The sequence below is a fragment of the Tribolium castaneum genome, chromosome 4, assembly GCF_031307605.1.
Source record: "Tribolium castaneum strain GA2 chromosome 4, icTriCast1.1, whole genome shotgun sequence".
Lineage (NCBI taxonomy): Eukaryota > Metazoa > Arthropoda > Insecta > Coleoptera > Tenebrionidae > Tribolium > Tribolium castaneum.
The window spans coordinates 21720706-21747732 of NC_087397.1; the positions used below are offsets into that span (position 1 = coordinate 21720706).

The window sequence follows — 27027 nt, forward strand, 5'->3', positions numbered from 1 at the left end:
AGCTGGAGTTAGTACATACCTAGCTACCAATCATAAATAATATTTGTTTCGTTACTGAATTTTACAAATAATGTGTGAATAATGTGATTTGTAAACCAAAGGTGAGTTTGTTGTTAAACGTTAGGTGTGGCAAGTCGTAATAAATTTAAAATTACGTCAATTTTGCTTTGCACAAAATTATAAAAAGATGAAAAACTGCACATACTAAATAACATAATAAATACAATGTGTTCAAAAATGGTTGTTAATCAAGTTGACTATGGAATTCAAAATCAGTGTGCCGCTTAGTCTAAATGACTAACGCAACTTTTTTGTCAAGTTTTTGAATAAGCTTTTTACTTACCTTTTTTTGGCAAAGTTGTTTCAATTGTAGGGTTTGTTTTGATTTGTGTTTTATATTTCTGTGATTTTTGTTGTTGTGTATTCTTTTGTTTTTGAATTCGAACCATTTTTGCATTATTTTGACAGATCTGTCACTTTGAAGGCATTCACAATTTAAATTAAGCGGCACATTACGTTCAAAATTCAAAGGTGACTTGATGAACAACCATTTTTGAACACATTGTACATTTCAAAAAAACAGATGGTCTCTTTTTCTTCAAACATTATAATATGAGATCGAAAATGAACTAAATTAGAGCAAGCCGTACCTGTAGAATTTTAGAATTAGGAATTGATTCCCTGCTTAATCTAAGTTATTTCGAAATGGTGTTTACCATCCAACAAAAAATCTACATTGTAGAATGCTATTTTAATAAGTGAAAAAGTGGTGAATGAATTCAATTGGTAAATGATGCACAATTGGGAGAAAAATATCTCTATGAATTTTTTAAACGATTATTTGCTAAGCATAGATACAAGGCATCTCCTTAGGGCATCTCCTTAATTTTGAAAAGAGATATGGCTAAAGTTACATTTCGCTTTCAAGGCTTGCTGTAACTGAGTACATTTTCGATCCCATGGTATTATTCTAAAACTGAGAAAAAACTTCTAGGACTAATTTCATAAATTTTTTAGTTCTCTGAAAATCTTTTGTTATTGGCTCTAATTTTCATGATTTTTGCTGAAAACAAAATTATCGCAGTTTCGAATGCAAAACAAATTGACCCTACGAATTATTTTTTGATAAATTATCCGTAGAAATTGTCTGATTTTTGTAAACAATCATTTTATAGGTATTAATAATTATATTAAAAGATTTTAAATATTAGGAAAAGAAAATTATAGTAATTGTAGTAAATTAAATAATAGTAAATCATCAAACAGGACTTGCAGCGTTGGCAACAATCAATTCAAATTTAGAAAGATTAGATATTTAATAAGATTAAACACAAATGTTTGACGTACAAACCCACACAATTTTTGAGTTGTTGTAAAGATGTGTAAAAAGTGGAAATGTACTGTCAATTTAAGAGGTAACTCTGTAATTGTCTTAAAGGAAATAACAAGATTAGATATGAAATCTTATCAGTAGGGCTAAGTAGTCTTTAGTAAAATCAAAGTATTCATTCATAAGTTCATAGCAAACGTAAAGACATTTCAAAATAATAACAAAAAATGGAGAGATGTCGGAAAAGTTGCAACATGATGTGAATACAAATGAAGATTTGTGTGAAGAAACCAGCCATTTATTTAACCCTGGATTTATTTTGAAAAGAATTTAATAAGGTAATTATTGCAGCTGATTATGAGCATGAGATGTTACAGATTTTATCTTGTGTATTGGTATCTTCAATATAAAATAATTTATTGAAATTGCTTATGCAAATATATTATGGTAGATATAAAATTCCATACTATTTATTTAGGCACAATTCTTTAGTTATTTACAAGTGGGGAGAGTAGAATTGGCAATTTAGCGATTTATGAAAGCGCAACCTTTGAGTCGCTTTCTTCGTTTTTTTAGCAGATCGCTACTAAAAAAAATTAATAATAAGTTTTGCAGAACTCAAAACAAAAGATAACTTTTTTATCTTGTCTTCTTGCCAATCAAAATTATCTTCAAATTTTTAAATTCAATAGAATACAAAAATACAAATACAACTAAATATATTTTCGACCTAGTTTAGAAGTTTCTTGAGTTTTATAACATGAGATCAAAAATATTCTCATTTAGAGCAAGTCTAGAAAACTTCGACCCTAGAAAATGAAGTGTAACTTTAGCCACATGTGTAAAACCAGCATATGACAACATAACCTCAAAAGTGCGGCCGTACCTTCGACCATATATCATATAGACTCGCCGTAAAGCGAGTTTGTAGGCAGGTTGTTTGAAGCCAACATGTATACTAGCGGCTAGCCCCTGCCGGTCTACAAATGTTCGCTCAGTCGAAATGTTGCGAGCGAGGTCGGAACAGTACGAACGGAGACCATAACGGACTTCTCATTTCAGCTGGGCATATTGGAATAGTGGTTTTTATGGAAATATGTTGCGCGTGGCTGGGGCTTCGCCCCAGTTAACTAAAAGGAAACAAACCCCACGACCAATTAAACTCGAAAATGTGGAACTCGAAACGTGGAATAGTTATGGAGCTAGGGTGGCGTACAGTTCATAAACATAAACACTATTCCACGTTTCGAGTTCCACGTTTTCGAGTTTAATTGGTCGTGGGGTTTGTTTCCTTTTAGTTAACTGGGGCGAAGCCCCAGCCACGCGCAACATATTTCCATAAAAACCACTATTCCAATATGCCCAGCTGAAATGAGAAGTCCGTTATGGTCTCCGTTCGTACTGTTCCGACCTCGCTCGCAACATTTCGACTGATCGAACATTTGTAGACCGGCACGGGCCAGACGCTAGTAACATGTATGGGTGCGAGGAGTGAGGGGCAAGAGGAAGCTCACTCCTTGTTCAATGGCAGCTCGTAGTCAAGGGGCAAACAATTGAAAAAACATTACAAGTTTCAGAAATAATTTAAGTTTTCGAGTTTCAAAAAAAATGCCTTAGTTAAAATACTTCTAATTCTATCTTATGACATGTCGTCAGAGTTGTAATATTCAAAAATATTCAGTATCAAAGCGGAAAATCAGAATACGTTACGACGCCACTGGTGTGTTTCCAGATTTAGGTTAACACCTGTATTTTCTTACCTACGGATGACATTACCGATGAATACCCCTTGTGAATACTTTCTCCTGTATATTTCGACGCAAGAACCAGATTTTACCCATTCACAAGTAAATTTAAGCCCAAAATTCACAATTTTTCCCTTTAATCACAATCGTGAAGCACGAAGTTTGACGAATATTAACGAAACACTTGGAAATATTTTGAATGGACCAATCAGAGAAGGGGTACCTAAGAGTCAAATTCGCGTACCAAGCCTTATTTCCCCTTGCCCCACCTGCACATGTTGGCTTCAAAACAAATCTCACCTTGCCCAGTCTATATGATATATGGTCGAAGGGCCGTACATAATCGGTCAAAATGTGGATAATGCTTGCTCTAATTCAGTATATTTTTGATCTCACGTTATCTTGCAATATAATAACTGCACATTTAGTGATCTATGAACCCGATTTTAAAAAATCTAAAAATTTGTATAACCAGTGGATATAAGAAATTTACCCACTGTGTATCAAATTTTAGAATTGTCATAAAAGGCAAAATTGACAATAATGTATTACATGTATTTATAAAAATTTTGTAGATGTAGAGGCCATTAAAAAAACTGAACTTTGACTACTTTAACTTATACAGGATGTAAGCAAAATGAGTACATTAATTATAACCAGTGGTAGAACTCATCAAAACAAACACTTTTACTATGTACCACTTTTTCAAAATCGCATTGTTTTTTAAACCATTTTCCCCCTACAAATTGACGAACCTTTTATGAAGTGCTCCAACAAAGAAAAGTCATAGTAAATACCTAATAGTCGCAACCAACGGTAACCGATTCATACGGTAATCTTGTCGACTAGGTAACGTTGTTTCCAGTGGCGTGTAAGAAAATTGTGTAAGATTTTAAAATAATTTTTACTCAAAAACTAAAACGTTTTGAAAAAAAAGTTGTTAGGAAAACTTGTTGGTCTTGACGAGTTCTACTAACAGTTGAAATTAATGTATTTATTTCATTTACAGCCTGTATATCCATACACCTATTTGTAAAAAGCCTAATTTACTTGAAGTATACAAGATGTTCCGTTTTTATTGTTACAAATTTAAACAGATGATAGAACATTCAATTTTAAGACAAAAGTGTTTTAAAAACATGTATCGAAAAATACTTCATAAGGGAGCTACACCCCCTGAAAGAAGTGCTTCTTTTATGATTTTATGATTTTTTGACTTATACAATTGTCAAGCCTAATTGTTTGAAAAATACACAAATATTTGTTTTGTTTTTAATTAATTGGTGACTTAAACGCAAAAAATTCTAAAACACTGAAAAAAGACAAAATCACCTTAGTTGAATCCTTATTTCAGTTATAGGCAAACCCTTAAAAAATAAATGGAACAGTAATTAGTTTGGCAACTACTGCCAATTAAATTAAAATTAAATATCTAACGAAGTATTTTCTATATCTAGTGTCTTGAGACATATATAAAGTATGGAGACAGTTAAATGTTATAAAAAATATTCATTAAAACTTATTGAAATTTGGTATATATGTTTAAGGGTATATAACTTCCATCGGTTTAGATATTTATCAAATTTATATCTCCATTTGTTCTGAGGATACAAGGCTAACTTAATTTTTTTAAATCACAAGTCGTGGCAAATTTATTATTTTTAAGATTTTTCTCCTAGTTCTATGGGTTCTATGGTGTAACACATGCAAATCTTGTTATGATCAAAACTTAAAAAAATTGTCGAACTAATAAAATCTTGTTAGCTTTGGAAATGTTGTCTTTATTATCGTTAGTTCTGTGTCGATTGAACATTGGCCACAAAATAAATAAAAGTTAACTGAAAATGTTAAAATAACACTTTTAACTGAAAAAGAATACATTTTAATAAAAAAACTCAAACACGAAGTACATGATTTTATTGCTTTTATGTTAGTTGGTCATGCAGTCGGCATGGGCAACCAACGTTGAGAATTTCTGCATTACCAGAATTACCAGTGTTAAACTAATTATTGCATCCAAGTTTAATTTTTGGCTAATATACCGGGTGCTCAAAAACCGGCGCACCAACTCATTGGAGTGTGCTAGAGAATTGCTTACATATAAAGGTAAAAATATTAAAAAAATTCTTTGCATTGAAGTTATTGATAAATAACCAATTTTAATTAAATGATATGTGGCAACGTTGTCTAACAGTCATGATCGCAATAGACTTGATCAACAATAAAAATAAATTATTTTTGAAACGGTTTCCTAGGAAATAATTCCCAGTGTTGACACATCTACAAATTGTAATTTTTTTGATGAATTTTATTTTTTTTAATTAAAAAATCTGCTAAAGTCTGATAGGAAATTTAAAAATAATTATTCATTGTTGTGTGAGGGAACGATTACTTAGTGTGAAACATAAAACCATTAAAAATTAATGAAAACTGAAGAAGTTTACAAAATAAGTTTGTAGCTCCATATTTTTTAAAATAAGACTTTAGGAATTTGTTCAAGATTTCTTCCGTGATCTACACGTGCTTCTTAACAGCGTACCACTGAGTTGGTGCGCCAGTTTTTGAGCACCCTGAACAAGTGACAGATTGCTAATAACAATATTTACAAAACTAACTTAGTTTTACTTTTCCAAAAATTTAGAACTATATTTTTGAATTTTTATAATTTTTTTAATAAAAATAAAGGTGGCTATGTCTTACATACTCAATTCAGAAGAAAGTACACTTTTAAAATCATTAAATATGACCCTTCGTGCCATTAAAAAAATCAAGTTAGCCTTGTATTTTTAAAATAGATGATGGAAAAAAATTGAAGATCTCAAATGATAGAATTTAAACACATTTAACTGTGACCCAAATTTCAAAGTGCTCTGCTAATCCGTTCTAAAAATATTTAGCTGTATCATACTTTTAGCGACCCTGTATAATTGAGTGTATGCTTGCAGGCTTTTTAAAGTTGTGTGAAGCATCCTGTGCATTTTTATTATTTTATTAAATTTGTTGTCACTGTACGTGAAAACGAAAATTTTATTATTCATTTTATCCTCTCATTTGACTTTTAGTTGTTTACTGTCAGAAAGTTTTAGTTTGTTTTGTTTTAGTTGGATTTACAACAGAATTTTTATAAAAAAAACACAATCGAGAAAATAATTCCACTTCTGTTTCCGAGAAACTAAAACTTGAAGTTTGACATATCTGTTATGAGAAATTATACAGACTGTACCAAAAGAAACGCATAAGTTTAATAAAAAACTGTTTTTTGTTCATTTTTTTTTCATTGAAGTTTTCCTGTTAATTATTTTAAAAAACGAATATAAGGCAAATAAAAAATAAGGCAAAAAACAGGTAAAGTGTTTTGTGTTTAATTGTCAATATTTATTTTCTTAAATTTCCTAAATATAAAGATATGTACTATAAAAAATAGTGAACAAAAATGTCGGTTGATTTAAAAAAAATAAAACTGACGCCACCACTCTCAAATGACAGTATAATGTAAGAATATAGCTTTAAAAAAATAATTGATCACTTGAAGAATTTTTTTTAAGAATTACCAATAACAAAAATATGAATTTTGTCCGTTACTTTTTATTTAGTCTGTAACTGTTTCAGTATAAAGAACTTATTGTCGTCTGTGCGTCTATAACTTTTTTTGACAATGTGATCATTTAAGCATTAATCTCTGCTTACACTTTGTCCTTTTCACGTTACATCTCTGATAAAACCACTCCACGATCGTAAATACGTAGAGCTGGCAATAAAAGGATATTTCACTTAACAATGAATAATTAAAAAGAAACACTAAATAGATTATGTTAAATAATAGCTTAGATTATGTAAATTTTCCTGCAAATAAGTTGCTACGTGTACTTTCATGATTAACACATGTCCACACCAAAAATTTTAAATTATTTGATTATCTTTGAACACTCAGTCATTCAGTGCTTATTAAAAAGCAATGTTTGATCATTGTTATTAACTATTTTTAGATCTGCCTAAAATGACATTTGAGAAGAAATCTCCAACGTGTATTACATCCTCGTACGAAGTAACGTAAGTTGTTTCCTTGAACGAAAAAAAAAACGGTTAAGTTTTAATTTTTTTTTAGATTAAGCACAACAACAAGTGATCCGAAATGGATGTTTTGGAAAAAACGAAGATATGTTGTAGCAGTACTTGCATTTTTCGGGTTCTTCAATGCTTATGCCTTAAGAGCAAACCTAAGCATTGCCATTGTGGCCATGACAGAAAACAAAACAACTGTTTTAGAGAATGGAACAACTATTCAGGTGAGTTTATTTGCCATTATTAGTTAGTTACGAGTTCAAACGAGTGTTTAATTGAAAAAAATCAATATTACAAAATTACGATATTTTTTTCATTTGATTCAAAAGTTAAGGGTTAAGTTTGCACTTTCAAGGTGTAAATATTAAATTTTTGTATATCTGTTACAGTTAGTGTGTAAACTTGGCTAGTTTATACTTTATAAACTATAGCTAGTTAGTTTGTAAACTGTCCCTTTTCTTATCAAACCAAAATCCTCACTTTTATCTTTCACAGCAATATTTAAAACATTAGTATCTTAATGAGACTGCTCATACTAGCCAGAAAACATGAATTGTCTACTTGTTCAAATATAACATCAGATTGAGAATTCACTGCGCTGTGCCCGCGAAACTTTGACCGTTTTATTTACGACCGTATGGTAGCGCTCAGCTCCATTTGCGTGTGCGTCATCTGACATTTCTGTCACTACGTTTACACAGTAGGGTCATAGCTTCGACCATGTATCATATAGACTGGGCAAGGTGAGATTTGTTTTGAAGCTAACATATGCAGGGGGTAAGGGGAAATGAGGCTTGGTACGCGAATTTGACCCTTAGGTACCCCTTCTCTGATTGGTTCATTCAAAATATTTCCAAGTGTTTCGTTAATATTCGTCTAACTTCGTGCTTCACGATTGTGATTAAAGGGGAAAATTGTGAATTTTAAGCTTAAATTTACTTCTGAATGGGTAAAATGTGGTTCTTGCGTCGAAATATACAGGGGAATATATCCACAAGAGCTTATTCATCGGTAATGTCATCCGTAAGAAAAAAACTACTCGTGTTAACCTAAATATGGAAACACACCAGTGGCGTCGTAACGTATTCTGATTTTCCGCTTTGATACTGAAAATTCTTGAATATTATATCTCTGACCGCATGTCATAAGGTAGAATTAGAAGTATTTTAACTCAGGCACTTTTTTTTAAAACTCGTATAGATAAATTATTTCTGAAACTTGTAATGTTTTTTCAATTGTTTGCCCCTTCATTACGAGCTACCATTGAACAAGGAGTAAACTTCCTCTTTCCCCTCACTCCTCTCGCCCTTAGATGTTGGCTTCAAACAACCTGCCTACAAACTCGCTTTACGGCGAGTCTATATGATGTATGGTCGAAGGGTCATAGCGGTGACAAACTATCAAATATTTTTTGAGGTTACGAAGTGTTTAAATTATGAGTTGTTACAAAAAATACAGATTCACAAAACAAGAACTAATAAACGCAGAATCAAAAACCTAACGAAACGCAAATCACAAAACACAATAAACGAACGGAAAATACTTGCGATTAACACCGATAACACTTTCAACAACCATGCGACAACGACTATAATTTACTGTCAATGTCAGGTTGACAAATCGTGACACTTGACGGTGTTGTCAAAGTGCACATGTAAATTAATGTTCAAGGATACCACCCTTAGGTACCCCTTAGTTGTTTAAATTTGCATTTCTTTTTGATAATTTTTTTACAGCTTTGTGTTGGTAATGAAAAATCGAAATTGATGACGCACTTTTATACTTGTACTTTTAAGGTTATGTTGTCTTATGGTGGGTTTATTACAAGCAGTTGCAAGTCTTGTGATGTTGCTAAACTTACACTTCACTTTCAAGGCTTGCTCTAATCCAGTACATTTTCGATTCCATGATACTATCAACCATGTCGCCTCTTTCTGTCGGTGTTTTAACACCAAAACATTATAAGTTTAGTAAATCTCATTGAACTTGATATTGTACTGTTTTATTATAAATTAACATTTTTTTTAATAGAGAAGAATACAAACAATAATTATAAAAATTTCTTCAGTAATACAGGGATAAGTTTCTTAACCTCTAAGAATTCAACAGTTTTGAAAGAATAGTATCAAAATAAAATTTGGTGAGGTTCTCTACCATCTTTACGAAAATTCTTAATTTGTTTCCATTCTTTTTCAATTTGTTTTTTCTTAGGTGTGTAGTTTATAAAATAATAATATCCTTTCTTTGTTACTGTTATTTGCCCATATATTATTTGTTACAGACTAAGTAAAAATTACTTAATGTCCTTTGTGTTATTGTAAATAATTGTTTCTGCGAAAGAAAAACTTTCAACAGAAAAAAAAGACATAAAATAAGTCGAATACAAAGTTTTCAATTTTTTTAAGTAGTAATACCTATTTCACACAACTCCAAATCGGCTATATTAGCACATGCAAAAATATAAATAAAATACCTTGTTTATAAAGGTTTGGTTTGGCGGGTTTTTAAACTTTGTTTTATTTAACCTTGTTATGTAAATCATTCATTTAATTAAGATCTTCTTCAATTTTAATTTTCGAGAAATTCACCATCATGGTTTCGTTATCAACATAAAAATCCCAACGCTTGCATTCACAACATATACTGTAAGTCGCAAGAAAATGATGCTCGTTTTGTGCTGATACTTTCACGAGTGTGTTCCTGGGTTTATTTTCATTTATACGTTGAAAAATCTTTCTATATAAGCCTCTCTCTAGAGAAAGAATGTGGCTATATTATTAATAAAATCACCCATCGACAGAATGGTTTTCTCTTGTTGTTCGATGGTTTTACATAGCTGATTATACGTATAAGGGGCAGGTATTTAGAAAAGTAGCGAGCATAATTTTGGGTAAGTGTATCGTTTTGAATTGGTTTAATAACTGTCATCCAGTGACGAGGGCAGGGTACTTTGTATTCATTTAATACTGGAAGGAGTTGTTGTTAATCCATTTTCTAAAATTTACACTTCAAAACCATACACTGAAAACAAGAACTGTTACTTTAGCTGGTTCAAAAATATGTTTATGGTCTATATTTTTTAATGCTGACAATAAATGACATAAACAATCTTGCGACCATTAGATACAAATTTTTCTTTTTTACTAAAATATAGTACATTATTATACGAGTTCATTCCAAAGGAACGACTTCGACAAGATGTCTTGTATAACGAGTCTAATATGCTTGTTTTTATTTTGCCTTTATTTATTTAATTTCTTTGTTTAAATCATTTGACCTGGTAACTTTTGAAATTTTTCTTTATAATAATTAATATAATATACAGGCTGTATCAAAAATACGTGTCTTAATTTTAACAGGTAACAGAGTTCAACAAATAAAACATCTATTCTACTTGTAATTTTTCAACACAACACAACCCTGAAACGTGTACCCGCCTAAGGGTACAAAAATAAGAGGGCCGAACTATGTGTTAGAAACGAACAATTTCAACAATTTAAAACAACAATAAAAATAGTTGCTATAAATACAAACTAGTTATTAAACACTGAGTGGCTGGTTTGCACAAAAGAAAGGAAGAAAACAGTGAAAATTATAAATAAGAATTTTGCAAAATTTTTATTTTTTTACATTTTATTAATGAAAGTAAAGGTGGGTATTATATTACATCACTGAATTCTTTTAAAAATGATTAAATTTGACCCTTGGTGCCATTTAAAAAAATCAAGTTATTTTCAAAATAAATGACTACAATTTTTTTTGTAGTTAAACACTTTTAACTGTTTCCCAAATTTTAAGGTTTTCTGTTAAACCGTTCTGAAATTATAGGTTAAAAAAGCAATTTTTATAGTCGAGCTAAATAATAAAGAAAGCTATAAAAATTGTTCTGTACCGTGGTTTATATATACTTTTTTTCAAAAGTAGCACATTTGAGTAAACTTTATTTAATTATAATATAAAAAAAAATAGACGGAAAGAATTTAGATATTAATGATAACTAAAGTAACCTATGAAAACAAATAATAAAAATTAAGTTGATCAAATACTTCCATTGACATTCTATTTTTTCGCCTGCGTTTCTTTGTGGTTTCTTTGTAAAAAATATCAAGTAACGAAGAAAATAGTGTATGCACGTAGGTATCAATAATAAAAGTGACCACTAAATGCAAACATATTTATTTATATTAATTACACATATGCATTAAAAATGCTAATGTCATTCGTCAAGATTGTCAATTGTTTTCATTATCTACTAGTAGGAGCAAAAAATCCATTATTAGGGACGCTGCTCAGAAAATGAATTTCAGAGATAATACGTTAAGATATTATACGAATTTTATAAGACGTTCTATTGTGGCATGAATGGTTTTGTTTGTTTGGTTTAACTTATTAAAATCTGTTACAACTATTTCCTCTTCATTTTGTTAATTATTCTGGGTTTATCAATAAACGACTTGACGGTGTTGACAGATCTCACAGTGATGAGTTGATGACGGATGACACCTAGCCCCGTACTGCCAATACAACATCTAAAAATTGATTAAAAGTAGTTGCACAAAAGTTCTCTTTGTGAAACTACTTTCGGTTTCACAACGAACAGTTTGTAAAACCATAACACTTAGAAAAAACTATTTAAGAGTTATATAAATAATAGTTAGATATAAATTAAATGATCCAATGTACAAAGCATAACAATTATTCTTAGACAAAAATCGTTAAATTAAGTAAACAATTAGTACAAAATGTTGAGCGACACGTAAAATTGTTGTTTTTTTAAAGCGTTTAAATTTGACGAACAACCGCATTTTCCCTATCATACGAGCCGTTCTTTCCGAGCTTTACTTATAACATTTAATAAATTTATATCAAAGAATTTTAGTTACCAAATGTTAGCCAAGCGACAGGTCAAAATCCAAGCTATAATATCGACTGAAACTGCGTCGTGTGCGAAATATGACAGATTTTTCTTGCTCTAGATGGCGCTAACCATATCGTTTTGTGTTCTATGTATATAAACTGGCCCAATTTAAAGTTTATTATTTACAAAATATAAAAATGTATAACAGTTTAATATCACAAAATAAAAAAACAATTTTGGTAAGTGGTTGTGTTACAAAAACAAATTATAAATAAAACTACTTACTTACTACTTAGGTGTAGTAATAATAATATTTTTTAAGACAATTTAAAATTCTTATAAGTAGGATGTGATTGAAGTTGTGATAATACAGGCTGGTCCATGAGTAATAATGAGCCTGAAAAACTGTTTGAACCAACATTACATTTCATAGATTACGTGGATAGTAAAATATTTGGTTTCAATTAATTAAACATAGTGATTGTATTTTTATTTTTGACAAATTTATATGTCATATTGACATTCCTCCAGTTTTAGAATTTTATTGCTTTAGTCAAACGTAAATAAATTGATTTATATTCAAAACTTAACTTAATTCAAACTTAATCTAAAAGGTATTTACAGATCTGACCACAATTTTCGTATCATCGCATCAGTTTTTCTTAAGAATGATCCTCTCGCACTAGCAAGTGTTCTAGGCGCAATATTCGCATACTCTTCAACAATTCGGTTTTCTAAATGTTTCCAATCGGGCGATTTCCTAGACGACAAGAACAATGTTAAAAAAATCTAAGTCTTTTATTGTTGAAGTAAAGATTAAAAAATTTTTGCCAAAAATTAAGGTGTTTGTACTACTATTTCGGATGGTATAAATGACATTGCCTAAAGGACTAAAGTAACATAAAATCTGAAGAAACCTATCCAAATTATTTTATAAACGTTAACAAAATTTTTAGTCAACAATGATCAAAAATCAGGCAAAACTTGGCACAAACCATTGTTGTTCAGATGAAACCATGGTTACGGTTATTGCTTATAATGTCAATAAAATTTTTGTTTCGTCTTTTTTTTTTCTTGTTTAGACTTTAATTAAAATTTTAAATTTCATTTTTTGCGTGTATCATTGGGCAGTATTGTCTTTTTTCATAATTTGTTTAAGCTCTGATATAAAAACAGAGCATGTTTTTTTTCCAAACATTTTTTCGGTACCCTGGGGGACTACCCAATTACCCCCCTTGAATGAGGTGCGCGACTTTTCGGACAAGCTGTACAAACCAAAAAAAAAACAGCTAAAAAATTAAAAAGTATTGATTGTTAATCAGAATAAGATCAATTTCTATTCGGAAATAAAAGTAACTAAACGCCCTCTAGTGATGACTTTTAAACTATGTCAAAAACAGTAACAAAATGTTCATGTAATTCCATGCTTAATTGACATTTAATGAATTGTTTAGCAATTTTGCGTGTCTAGCGTTAATTACTTATATTAGAGATAATTCACTTTAAAGGTATGTGGTGGTAAATACTAGCTTTGACTTTGGTTTTGCGGTTTTTCGTGGTACTATAAAGTATTTATTGTTGGAATTTGAAAGTGGACAAAAAGTGAAAAAGATTTAAATCTTGATAACAAAGTGATATTATACAGTTCGATAATTGGACCAGTGTCACTTTAGGAGTGGTAAAGGTAACCATCAGGATTCAAAATCTATCTACTGTCAATGTGAGAAGTTTGATTAACTAACTTCAGTGGTGTTCGTTTGTTGGGTTTATTTTAGACTTTAGAGTTTTGAAAATAGAAAGAATTTACATTTTCAACAAGCTAGAATTGCAGTTAGTTTGTACAAAGCAAGATTTCTAGATCGCCACATTCCTTGTCGTTGTGTATTCGCATCCAGGAATTTTAAAATTTTAGAATTTATACCAATGATTGTAGACAAGGTAGATTTGCAGCAGCACCAAATACTCATCTTTAAATAGAGTAGTCAAGAATAAGACACGGAAAAATGTTTAAAAAAATGCATCGAGCTCATTTCTTGTACTATGGGTCTTTGATTTGTGCCCAATTTGTGTTGAGTATTAAAGAAACTATCTCTATTTGAAATTTTGAAAATTATCTCTTAAAACTTGACGGCAACATTGCATTTTTTTAACTTAGTAACATTTATTTACAAAATAATATTCAAAACCTCAATATTTTATTTTATTATTTGAATCGTCAGTTCAGTGGTGACATTCAAAACATAAAAAATGTTTACTTGTGGAGAATACTACGAAAGTACTTGATTTTAGGACAATGTAGAGACATACCAAAAGAGGGGGCGACCAGGCAAAAATGTGTTTGATTGAATCAGTAAATTGTGGTTTTCTATACATCCAGAACACCAGAAAATGAAGAAGCTATTCTTGATTCGTCAATCCTGGCCGAAGTACTCGTGGTTGGCTAAAACTCTTATTACACTTTTCAAGAGTTTAGTATATCGGATTTTAAAAACCGAAAGATATCACACTTATCATTATACTAGAGTGCAGCTTCTACATGAAGGTGATTTGGTACGGAGGACACATTATTATAACAATTCTAATAATAATAATTTTATTGTCTAATGCTCTTACAATTTTATTACGTTGCCATGTTTTTGAGATTCAGGTAATAGTATATTATGATACGAGTTTTATAAGACGCATTTTGTCGCTCGCACAAATTTAGGGCACGACGAGCGCAGCGAGGAGTGCCATAATAGAGTAAGTGCCACAAAATGCCTTATAAACGAGGTGTTATACAGTATTTTTTCTACTTTGTACCTTTTGTGCCAAAAAAATTAATTTCGAAATTTAGGGAATTTTGTGGCAGTTGACAACATTTGCGCGCAGACAGTGAAATGAAATTAATAAATTGGACCGTCATTAGTTTATTCGTATAAATGTATTCTGAAAGTGTCTAAGACGTTTTGCAATGTATCCCTTAACAAATACGGGCTTTTGTGCCAAATACGTGGAATTTGAAAATTGGCCGAATGATAATGAGATCTCAGATTACTTTTTTGCACTGGCTTTTGAAGTTTGTTTGTACATTACTCGAAAAGTGTTCGAAAAAGCCACATATCAGGGCTGGTACAAAAGCCTTTGAAGGTTCTTATTTGATTAATTTGATTAAATTATGCATTTGAGTGCAGTGTGCCGAGTGACACTGACACTTCTCTCAGATAATTGTCAAAAAACTAGGTGGTCAACATTATCCAACCAAATTACTCTGGTTTTTAGTGTAATTATTATAGCAATCCGTTGGATATTACGATACGCAAATCGTAATGACCTCAATATGAAACCGAAGCAGAAAAAAAATTTTGCACCCTAAATTTTAACAGCGATACCAAATTACACTAATTTCGGACTTAAATAACTCACAACATAAAATGAAATAATTTTTTTCTTTATTTGTTATGGATTCTTTATGACCTTCCAAATTGCAAGGTTATTAGTTGGGACATCACTTTTGGGACACTCTGTATATAACATACTATTTCTTATTACTTAACTATTATTACTGATCTGATAAACTAGATTTTATAACTTTAGACTGCACTGCAAGTAATGCAAGCAATTAAAAAAGGCCGTGGTTAGCCGTTCGCACATTTGTGGACATTACATATTGTGGATAAACAACCAACAAAATATATGTCCTTTCGTAGAGTATATATCTACTTACTAATGAGATCAATATTATACTGGTAATTTTCTACTTAACATATACCAGTAATTTTTGCTGTAAGTATTTTGAGTGAAAGTTTTATTTTAATTTAATGTCTGTAAAACAAAACCAGCAAGGTCGAACAAAACGGACATTCTAAGTACGATAAATTTAACAGAAAATACGAACGAAACAACAAAAATTAGTTTTTCGAATACCACACAAGAGTGAGAATAAATTAGAAAAATATTTTCCAGAACTTTTTCAAACATGTTGACAATTTCCAATTTCCATTCAAGTTTTACGAATCTACTGAAAATTGCCTGACAAAATATGTTAAAAAAGTTTAGGTCAATTAATTTTCTACTTATTGTCACTCTCTTTTGGTATGGTAAAGTGTTTTGTTTTCACACTTTTCCGCAAATAAACCTTTTGTGATTGGCTACTTTTAAATGATAACTATCTCTCAAACGCAGAGTTAGAAATTTTTTGTAAAGGAATTTTAGCTTCAGAATTGTCTAAACTATATGTATTTTTCCGATGGGGCCCGAGATCTGGGAGACGCTGAATCCTAATTACCTATATCGGGTGCTCAAAAACCGGCGCACCAACTCATTGATTTGTAAGTAATGTAATGCTTACATATAAACGTAAAAATTGTAAAAAATAATTCTTTGTATTAAAGTTATTAATACGATTTGGTAGTACACCAATCTTGCTCTCTTCAATTTCTGAGGTAATCTCGTCTTCTGGGAGATTTTTACAGTGCCTTTATACAAATTGATTGTATTTTTTTGTTCAAAACTTTCAATACGTTTTGTGAGTTCGTTAATTAACAGAAACTCATCTACACTTTTAAAACTCATCTTAAAACAGTTAAACACTAGTCCACCACTAGTCGATGTACATTGCTTGATATAAATTTGTAGGCCTATGATATGGTAGACAATTTCTGGATTTACAGAGCTTGAGTGTTTGAACCGAACACCAACCGAATATACGACGAATAACCAGAATAATATAAGTTCACACAAATGTGCGGACGGCTATCACAAAGTTATAGCCATCCGCACAAACCACGGCCTTAAAAAATCCATTTAAACACTCGTAGCTTTTGAACCATTCCCAGTACAGTTCCAAACTTAACAGAATTCTTATCTAGGAACCACCGGAATTTGACTGGGACTCAAAAGTCCAAGGTTACGTGCTAAGTTCCTTCTTCTACGGTTACATAACGACCCAGTTACTTGGTGGCTGGCTCTCTGCAAAAATTGGAGGCAAGAGAGTCTTCGGAGGAGGAATTGCCGTCACAGCTTTTCTAACATTAATAACACCCATCTTGGCAAGAATAAACCTTTCATTGCTCCTAACTCTAAGAGTAATCGAAGGTATTTTCGAAGGGGTGACATACCCATGCATCCACGCTGTATGGTCCAGATGGGCGCCCCCTTTAGAAAGGACCAGACTGGCAACTTTGGCCTATGCAGGAAGTCATATAGGCACCGTCGTGTCAATGCCAGTTAGTGCCTATTTGGCGACAGCTTTAGGTTGGCCCAGCATTTTTTATTTTTTTGGTAGTCTTGGATTGATTTGGTTTGTGATTTGGTGGGTGGTTGTTGCCGAGTCACCAGCTGAAGATTCTCGAATTTCGAAAGAAGAACTCGAGTATATTGAACAGTCTTTGGGGAATGTTGATGCAAAACGAAACATTGTGTATCCCTGGAAGAGTATTTTTACGTCTGCGCCTGTGTGGGCGATTGTCGTTGCACATTTTACGGATAATTGGGGATTTTACACTTTGCTGACACAACTACCAAAGTTTATGAAAGGTTAGTACAGAAATCAGACTTAGTATTAATAGTTTTTTAGAGCGCCATTCAAAAAATTTCTACTTTGTGACGAAAAAGTGCTGAATGTAAATTTGGAATCGGTTTTCATTTTTATCGAAATAATTTTGAGAAAATGGCATTTGAAACACTAAAACTTTCATCGCTGTACTTCTAGAACTCATTGTTCAGGAAAAATAAGAAAATTCCCCATCCTGGTTTTTGTGGTTTCTATGGGTTTTGCATTTCAAGTCACTTGTAAAATTTTATCTGTTTGGAGATGTGCAGTGTTGCCAATTGTGCCACTTGCTAAAGTCTACTAAAAAATCCTTCAATGAAAACAAAATTTCAGTATCAGACAATCGTATAAAAACAATATGGTCTATCATCAAAAGTGAAACTAAAAGTGTTACCAGTCAATTAAAACTTCCCACAAATGTTAGTGCGGATAATTTTAATGATTTCTTTTTACATAATCCGGAATATATTATCAAAAATTTAACTAATGGACAGAATGATTCTCATACTTACTTAAATAAAAAATATATTAAAACCACCAACGCTTCAATGTTTTTTCCATCCGTCATTGAGAATAACATCCGTATAATAATAAATAAACTTAAAAACAAAACGGCGGAAGATATATATGGCATAAGCATTCATTTACTTAAAGTGAGTGCTACTCCTATTTTAAGTATTATTACAAGTATTATAAACTGTTGTCTGAGCGAAGGTGTATTTCCATCAAAACTTAAAATTAGTAGAGTCTTATCAATACAGGGTGTCCCAAAATTGGTGGAACAGATATGTGGTACACTAATAGGTACTGTTTAGAGATGATAGAAAGAATGTTGAAAAAATTCTATCTCTTTTATTTAAGCTGTAATGGAGGTTTTAAGTTGGAACATTTGACCTCACTTAGTTCAGTACCTACAAAAATTTCATGTATTTTTTAAATGCGGTTTGTTAGAGAAATAAATAAAAAAGTTATATTCCAAGTTACAGCTTTTTACGGTATTGTCTGTAGCTTTTACAGCTATTTATTTTTTGACCATTTTACCTGAAAAAATATGCGGCAACATTGCCACTAACAATGCTTATGACAATGAACTTATTCCCAATAACGCATGAAGATTGCTTTAAGTTGTACTGATAGTCAACTGTCTGATCAATCTGTCATCAGTCATTGATCAGAATTGTCTGGTAATTGTCACCGCCATAAAAATCTTTTGAGTCTTCCTTACTAGCATTGAATTTTCTCAAGTTTCCGTTTGAAAAAGTAAACCGTTGTTCTTTTCACTTGATTTTTTTAGTTTTCTTTGATTTTTATTCCACAAGTAATATTTTTGTTGAGTTCTTGTTAAGGTCGTTCCGTTCTGTCGTTTTTTGCTTTCAACATTGTGTATTGTGGTTTTTCTTTGTTTGAAATGTTTTCCAACAATGAATATGCTGATATGCATTTAATATTGGGTGAATTCAGAAACAATGCAAATGCTGCTGCTGTGCTTTATCGAGAGAGATACCCATTAAGAAGGCAAACTAGTAGCAACACTTTTAGAAGGCTTGACCAACGAATTCGTAAAACAGGACGCGTAGATCCAGCTGGGCCATTTTACCGAGATCGAGGGCGACCAAGAACTTCAAGAACTCCTGAAGTGGACTTGGTAGACCAAAACCCTACAACATCCACCCGCATAATCTCCAATATGTTAGAGATTTCCCAAAGTTTAGTTGGAAGGATAATTAAAGATGAACGTTTGCATCCTTTTCACTATACCAAGGTTCAAGCTTTATTACCCACGGACCTGCTAAGACGAGAAAATTTTTGTAACTGATTGTTGGAGCAAATCCAGCAGCAACCAAAGTTCAGCCGAAAAAATTTATGGACTAATGAAGCAAATTTTTCTAGGGACGGATTTTTTAATACAAGAAATAGTCATTACTATGCTCTAGAGAACCCTCATGTAATTCGACCTAGTCAACACCAACATAGGTTTAGTGTGAACGTTTGGGCTGGCATTATTGGCAATCGTTTAATTGGACCAGTTATTTTACCATATCGTCTGGCAGGGCAACATTTTTTGGAATTTTTAAGAGATGATTTCGAAAATTTAGTCGAAGATCTTCCTCTAGCTTTAATGAATGACATGTGGCTTCAGTTGGATGGTGCTCCAGCTCATCATGCTTTGCCCGTGAGAAACTGGTTGGATGAAAATTTTCCAGAAAGATGGATAGGTAGAGGTGGGCCATTCCAGTGGCCACCTAGATCACCTGACTTGACTCCACTAGATTTTTTTTTTGTGGACTTATCAAATCTCAAGTTTACAAGACGCCAGTATTAAATGAAGATGATCTGAGACAACGAATTTTTGATGCAGCTCATTCTGTGACTGAAGATATGCTTGAAAGGGTTCAAAACAATCTTATTAGAAGATTAGAAACGTGCAGAGATCAACACGGAGAAAATTTTGAACAATTGTTATAACAATCTAATCTAATTTAAATAAACAAGTTATTGAACATAATGAACTTTTCCACAAAAAATTAAGTAATAAATTCCGAGTTTTGAGTTGTGCCTTACCTTTTTGTTTGTAGTCGGTTAATGCGTTGATGCCTGTAAACAAAAATGTTTGCTATTTTTTTTATTTTGTCAGCATAAATGCCCAAAGATTCAAACCGGATGTAGAAACCACTTTTTAAAACCGTCTGCTCTGGTCTTACCGTACCAGGCCAAAGTTGCATGATTTCGACCATTGTTACCACAAGAACAAAAAGCGTCGTAGGACTGTGGCAGAGCTGTATTAAGACGGATTTTCGTTTTACTATTAAACTGTCATATTTACATTGACGTTTTGAAACGATTTTGTGACTTGTGAAGTCTGGTTTTTATTGTCGCTATTATATGCTTTCCATAGTTTTTATTATTGCATTATTGTTGGGGCACGTGGATCTTGTTTCCATGAACTTAAGAGGTCACCTTTATGCCTATCGAGATCATCAAGGTAAAACTGCAATATTGCCAAATTTTCTATTAAAAATGAGCGAATATCTTAAAAACTAAGAAAGATGGATTTTTTTAAATATTTTTTTTGATGTTTCTGGACCATAGGCCACACCTCCCTGCTAATCTGTTCCGCCAATTTTGGGACACTCTGTATACAAGAAGGGAGACGAAAATGACCTAAAAAATTACCGCCAAATATCAATATTGCCAGCATTTTCCAAAATATTAGAATCAGTAATGTGCCAACAGCTCGTAAACTTCTTAGAGAAAAATAAATATCTAAGTCAGCAACAGTTTAAAGATATTCGACAAGCATTTGAAAATAAACAGACATATGTAGGTGTATTCACGGACCTTAGCTCTGCATTTGACTGCGTTAATCACGAAATTTTGCTAGATAAACTACGCTTCTATGGAGTAAGGGGAACATGTCTAAAACTGTTTAGATCCTATTTGGAAGATCGACAACAATACGTGACAATCAATGCATCACTAAGTAAAGCAGGACATATAAAATACGGGGTACCTCAAGGGTCCATACTGGGTCCTGTTCTCTTTCTAATTTATATAAATAACTTAGAAAATTCTATGGACAAGAACATCCTAACAATAATTTATGCTGATAATACGTCATTAGGTATTCCTATAAACAAGAAGGAGAACGTGGTACCGATTAAGGAAAGAATGATCAGAGATGCAGATGAGTGGTTTGCAGCCAATAAATTAGCCCCAAATAAAACAAAAACAGTTACAAAAGTATTTGAACTTCAATCGCAACTCAAACAAACTGAACACATAAAATTTCTTGGACTGCTTTTAGACAACAAACTATCGTGGGCACCCCATGTTTATGACGTTTGCAATAGGTTGTCCACAGCAGTATTTGCAATACGAAAAATTAGAGTAAGCGTTATATGCCGCTTTATCAACATATTATGCCTTGTTTCATTCCCAAATAAATTACGGTATTTTATTATGGGGAGACGCAGCCTACGTTCATCTTCATAAGATTCTTGTTCTACAGAAAGCTCCAGTCAGAGCAATAACCGAAATATGTAGTGATGTTAGTTGCAGAGCATATTTCAAAAAGTACAAAATTGTGACACTATTTTCTCTTATTATATATTATTATATATTGTATATTATATATATTATATTATTATTATATTATAAACCTGCACATGGAAAATACCCCCAAGAATATACAGGATGTAAGCGAAATAAGTACATTAATTTTAACCAGTGGTAAAACTCATCAAGACAAAGACAAAATCGTATATTTTAAATTATTTTCCCCCCCTACAAATTGGCGAGCCTTTTATGAAATGCTCGAACCAAGAAAAGTAATAATAAGTAATAGTCACAACCAACGGTAACCGATTAATACGGTAATCTTGTCGACTAGATTACTTTGCTTTCAGTGGCGTGTAAGAAAATTGTGTAAGATTTTAAAATAATTTTAACTCAAAAACTAAAACGTTTTAAAAAAAAGTTATTAGGAAAAATTGTTGGTGTGGACGTGTTCTGCACCAGTTAAAATTAATGTACTTATTTCATTTACAGCCTGTATATTCCAATACGAACTCGAAAACAAATTTTGAAAAAATTGGGTAGTCTTTTCTAATTTCTTTACCCCTTAAAAAAATTTCAACGTTTTTGGGTAGTTAGTTACTCAGATAGACAGTTTAGAATCATATTCATTTCGTATCTTAAACTGTTTTAAAAAATAACAATTCATGACTCTCAATGAAACGGTGATTAGTTTGACAACTACTGTCATGAGGTTCCAAAAATTAAAAAATGAATGGTTATATTTTTGTATCTATTGTTTTTTGACTTTTGTATGTTTGGGTGCGTACATTAGACACAGGCCTCGTAAATTTATGTGAAACACCCTGTATTAGCTGTTTTAAAACTATAAAAACGCCAACGTCGCATTTTATCTCCAAATTAGCTGTTATAAATTATTTATGTACTTCAAAAATATAATAACTAATGTAATTTATACTTTCAATAAGAGATCTAATCATTAATAACTATTTTACAATTTTATTAACGTTATTTAATATATAGGTTTTTTATAATACAGAGTGCTCAAAAACTGGCGCTTCAACTCAGTGGTACGTTGTGGAAAAGCATGTATAGATCACGGGAAAAATCTTGAAAAAATTTCTAATGTTACATTTTAAAAAATCTGGAACTACCAACTTATTTTGTTAACTTCCTCAATTTTTATTATTTTTTAATGTTTTTAAGTTTTGTACTAAGTAATCGTTCCCTAACAAAACGATGAATAATTATTTTTAAATTTACTATCAGATCTTAGCAGTTTTTTTAATTAAAAAAAATTAAATTCATCAAAAAAATCACAGTTTGTAGATGTGCCAACACTGGGAACTATTTCCTAGGAAACCGTTTCAAAAATAATTTATTTTTATTGTTGATCAAATTCAATTACGATCACGACTGTTAGGCAACGTTGCCACATATCATTTATTTAAAATCCGTTATTTATCAATAACTTTAATACAAAGAATTTTTTTACTATTTTTACCATTATGTGTAAGCAATTCTCTACCACACTCCATTGAGTTGGTGCGCCGATTTTTGAGCACCCGGTATAACATATATATATTAACATATATTTTCACATAGATAATAACCAGCTGTAGAGTTGTTAGGATGGTACGCCGTGCCTACAGCTTTCTGTAAAAAAGGTTCTCTCATAGTTAAATTTATGTGAACCTCTTCGACAGTTCCCTCTTCTAAGCTCCTTATAATTGTATCTCTAAGTTATTGTCAGAACTCGTGACGTTGTAAATTTATTTATAACGAAAAATGGAGTAAAATGAACAATAATTCTCACTAATGGCCAAATTTGTTCTTAACATATTGAAGGAATAAATGTAAACAGATACAAAAGTTTTAAATCGGAAAAAAATCAGAAAAACTAAAAAGGGCACAGAAAAAACTGTATTTACAAATTTGTATCTCTAACAGTTTTTTGGTATGCCAATCTATTTCTTTATTTTTCATTTTAAATTTTTTTCTTATTGGAAAGATAAAGATGTGTAGTATTTAAAAAATAAACAAAATTGTCATTATTATTTAAAAAATTTAAAATGACGTTTCAAGTTCCAACTCAAAAACGCATGACATTATAAATATCACTATGATGTCAAAATGTACCAGTTAAAAAAATAAAATCGACCTGTTTGGTAATTTTTTTGAAAAGCGACAAAGATATTAATTATTTGCGTTTCTTTTGGTTCAGTCTGTATTTATTGTTTACATTAAACACTAATAATAATTAAGACATCGTAAATTAAATAAGTAGATAAATATTCTCTAAATTCTCTCGTAGATTTTACTGTGCGTCTTTTCACAGTTCTTTTTTTATTATCTTTTAATATTGTTTGTGTACTCTTCTATAGATTTTCTTCTATGATTTTGTCCTAAAGCTATTTCTAGATCTGAAGTTTGAATTCTTCTTTGGGTTATTTTATAAACCTTTAGATTGTGACTAGTTTCCTAAAAAAATATTAACATATTTGGACTCTAAAGATTATTTTATAAATCCATCTTTATACTGAACTCTAAATTCTTTTCTAGATTTTCTTTACAATTATCTTTTTAACTCATTTAAAATTCTTTTAGTATACAAACAATCTGTATTCTTCAAATTTCTCTTTATTTTTCATTCTACGTCTTTTCAAAATTCTTCTCTAGTTTCGTTTAGAGTTTTATTAGATAATTTTTTAGTATAGTTTCTGTACTTTTCTCTTGGTGTTTTCTAAGATTCTTTTCTGACCTTTATATTTTCTTATTCTACGGTTTTTCTACTTTCTCCAAACTCTCTTTTAGCTTTTACTCTACGTCCATTCAAAATTCCTCGATAATTTCGTTTAGAATTTTTCTGTTTCTGTACTCTTCTACTAGATTATTCTCTAAAACCGTCTGTAGATCTAAAATCTAAACTCTCCTTTAGATTGTTTTATACATTCATCTCTAGATTCGTTGAATTTTACTTTAATAAAATGGTAAATTATTCTCCGACTTCGAAGGGTGGATTTTTTATTTTTTAATATACTGATATAAACATACAACATAAGATATTGACACATTGATGGTAAAGAGCAGAAAACACGATCAGAAAAAAAGTTTTATATTTGGCTACAAACCAATTGTTGACCTCAATTCATTCAGAATTCTGCACACTCTTGTGAAAAATAATTAAATCTTGATAAACGCCAACAAATTTTAGTAAAAATAATGTAAAGTATACAAAGTGAATTGGGTGTGGTGGTTAGCATTTTAGAATCCTTTTTGATAAAACTGTCAGTAAGTTGAAAAATTAAATAGGTTAGAAAAAATGTAAAACTTTGAAAGTTTCAAGTATACTGCGCCACAATTAGAGTAAACCACAAACATTTATTTTGAGAGCCTCACCAGAAAATACCGCTTTTTATTCCTCGGGAGGAAATAACGTACTTTCACGGGATATAGATAGAGAATGATAAATATTTTCTGATAAAGCCGTCAAAAATAATTATTTACAAACTAAGTGCGTTAAGAAAATTTTTTTTCACAATAGGCGCATTATTTGATAAATGAGCGAGGAACGAGTAAATGCTTCATTTGCGCAAATGTGCCGAACATGTCTTCGCTCACTGAAGTTTGTTCAATATTTTTTCTAACAAAAATTTTTCTTGGAAAAAAAACAAAAAAATATTTATTTGAACGTAGGAACCTCGGCTATTTTGCGAGGTCAGCCAATCTAGTTTTTTATAATTAATAATAGTTAATGGTTGCAACATAAATGAATGAATAAAATAAAAAATATAATTAGTAAATACAATTAAGATTGGGCTTTTCAGCCCACTACAAAAAAATTATAATGTCGGACGTTTTAAAACACCCTCTTTATTTGCATTACTAAAACTAATAAATTGCCTAATTTCTTGTTTACAGAAGTACTAAATTTCCCCCTAAATACAAGTGGCATCCTCTCTGCCATCCCTTATCTTGCAATGGCCATTACGATTCAACTCTCAGGACACTTGGCCGATCGCCTCCTTGAAAAAAAAATTTTTACTACGACACAAGTTCGAAAAATATTTAATTGTGGAGCTTTCATAATTCATGCTGGGTTTATGATTGGTGCAGCGTTTTGTGAAACTGCTGTATCGACAATCACCTGCTTGGTTCTAGCCGTGGGCTTGGGTGTGTTTTCTTGGTCAGGATTTGGGTGCGTATTGTACAGGGTGTGTTAAAATGATTTTCATCTAGTTAACTTTGAATTGGGTTTAAATGCGAAAAAATTTGTGCCGCTCAACTCAAATGAATCCGCTGTCAATTAACATCAAAACTGTCAGTTTTTAATTACATTTAAAAGATTCGTTAAAAAGCAACTAAATGTTACTCTGTGCAAGAAAACACTTTTATTATCCGAATGAATAACTTAATAAGTGGAAAATGGCATTATTCGATGTCTAAATGTTTGCCATTAACTCATTAGTTCTATACAGCGGTATTCAGGCGACAAGATGAAAATCATTTTAACACAGCTTGTATAATTTCGAGTAGGAAAAGCATTAGTCTTTAATTTTTAGTGTGAATTATTTGGACATTGCCCCTCAACATGCAAGTGTTATAATGGGTGTTAGTAACACATTTGGAACTTTGGCTGGAATTTTTAGCCCAATTGTTACGGGATATATAGTTACGACACCTGTAAGTTTTTACTAATTATCCTGAATAAAATGTAAAGTTATGTTTAGTCTGCAGATGAGTGGCAAATTGTGTTCTTCATAGCTAGTGGATTATTTGTGCTTGGAAGTATTGTGTATGGAATCTTTGCGTCAGGAGAGGTACAACCGTGGGCTTTCCAGTGTTGTGAGGATGACAGTACTGAAAAAAAGACTGCTGCATATGAAAACAACTATTGTGGAGTTGAAGATTAAATATCTATTAAAAAATAAAGAACTAGTGTTACATAAATATTTGTCTTTTTACATTAGTACATCACATAATTTAAAAAATAAAACTTCAATTTTTTGTTGGTGAAGTCTATGTTAATAGTACCATGCGATCATTTGGACTTATTATTAGAGTACCGAGGCTTTATTCGTTTTTTAACTTGGATGAAACCACCGATTGTGATAATTAATCAAGCTGAAGAGTGAAATAGTAATGTTTTGAACGCTAATATTCAATTAGAATACATTTTTTCCTGAGCTTGCATTTTTTGCACTAGTTTTTCAGTGACAATGACTCCAAACCGCCTACTCTAATTATAAATTCTAATGATCGCATAGTATATTATATTATTAGGAGTATAAGTAAAACTTTATGTGCTAAAGATGATAAGTTGACTGCCGAACATAAAGAATCATCCGAAGTATAGTCAGAGACAAAACCAATGGCACCCCAATCGTATCGACGGCTACCATAAATTTTTTGGTCATAAAAATACCATTTTTTAAAATCCAATGATCGAACGTTTTAAGATTTG

At 31.4% G+C, this 27027-nt stretch overlaps 1 protein-coding gene across 2 annotated transcripts; it reads left to right on the forward strand.

Moving 5' to 3' along the window:
- Nucleotides 1–26513, forward strand: LOC659046 (vesicular glutamate transporter 3). Of its 2 annotated transcripts, none has more exons than XM_015981878.2 (7): nucleotides 1–101; nucleotides 7062–7125; nucleotides 7181–7361; nucleotides 16846–17512; nucleotides 25485–25761; nucleotides 26126–26246; nucleotides 26294–26513. In XM_015981878.2, the coding sequence occupies exons 2-7, from the start codon at nucleotides 7073–7075 to the stop codon at nucleotides 26474–26476; spliced, it is 1482 nt and encodes a 493-aa protein (XP_015837364.1). In that variant the 5' UTR covers nucleotides 1–101; nucleotides 7062–7072; the 3' UTR covers nucleotides 26477–26513. The 2 variants fall into 2 exon arrangements, with proteins under 2 accessions (XP_015837364.1, XP_970478.1); XM_965385.5 differs by lacking the exon at nucleotides 1–101 and adding an exon at nucleotides 1488–1668.
- Nucleotides 26514–27027: the final 514 nt, after the last annotated feature.

Coding starts and splice junctions, on each gene's coding strand:
- LOC659046 (XM_015981878.2), top strand. CDS start 7,073: ATGACATTTGAGAAGAAATCTCCAACGTGTATTACATCCTCGTACGAA. Junction 7,126..7,180: donor ACATCCTCGTACGAAGTAAC/GTAAGTTGTTTC, acceptor ATTTTTTTTTAG/ATTAAGCACAACAACAAGTG. Junction 26,247..26,293: donor GATATATAGTTACGACACCT/GTAAGTTTTTAC, acceptor AGTTATGTTTAG/TCTGCAGATGAGTGGCAAAT.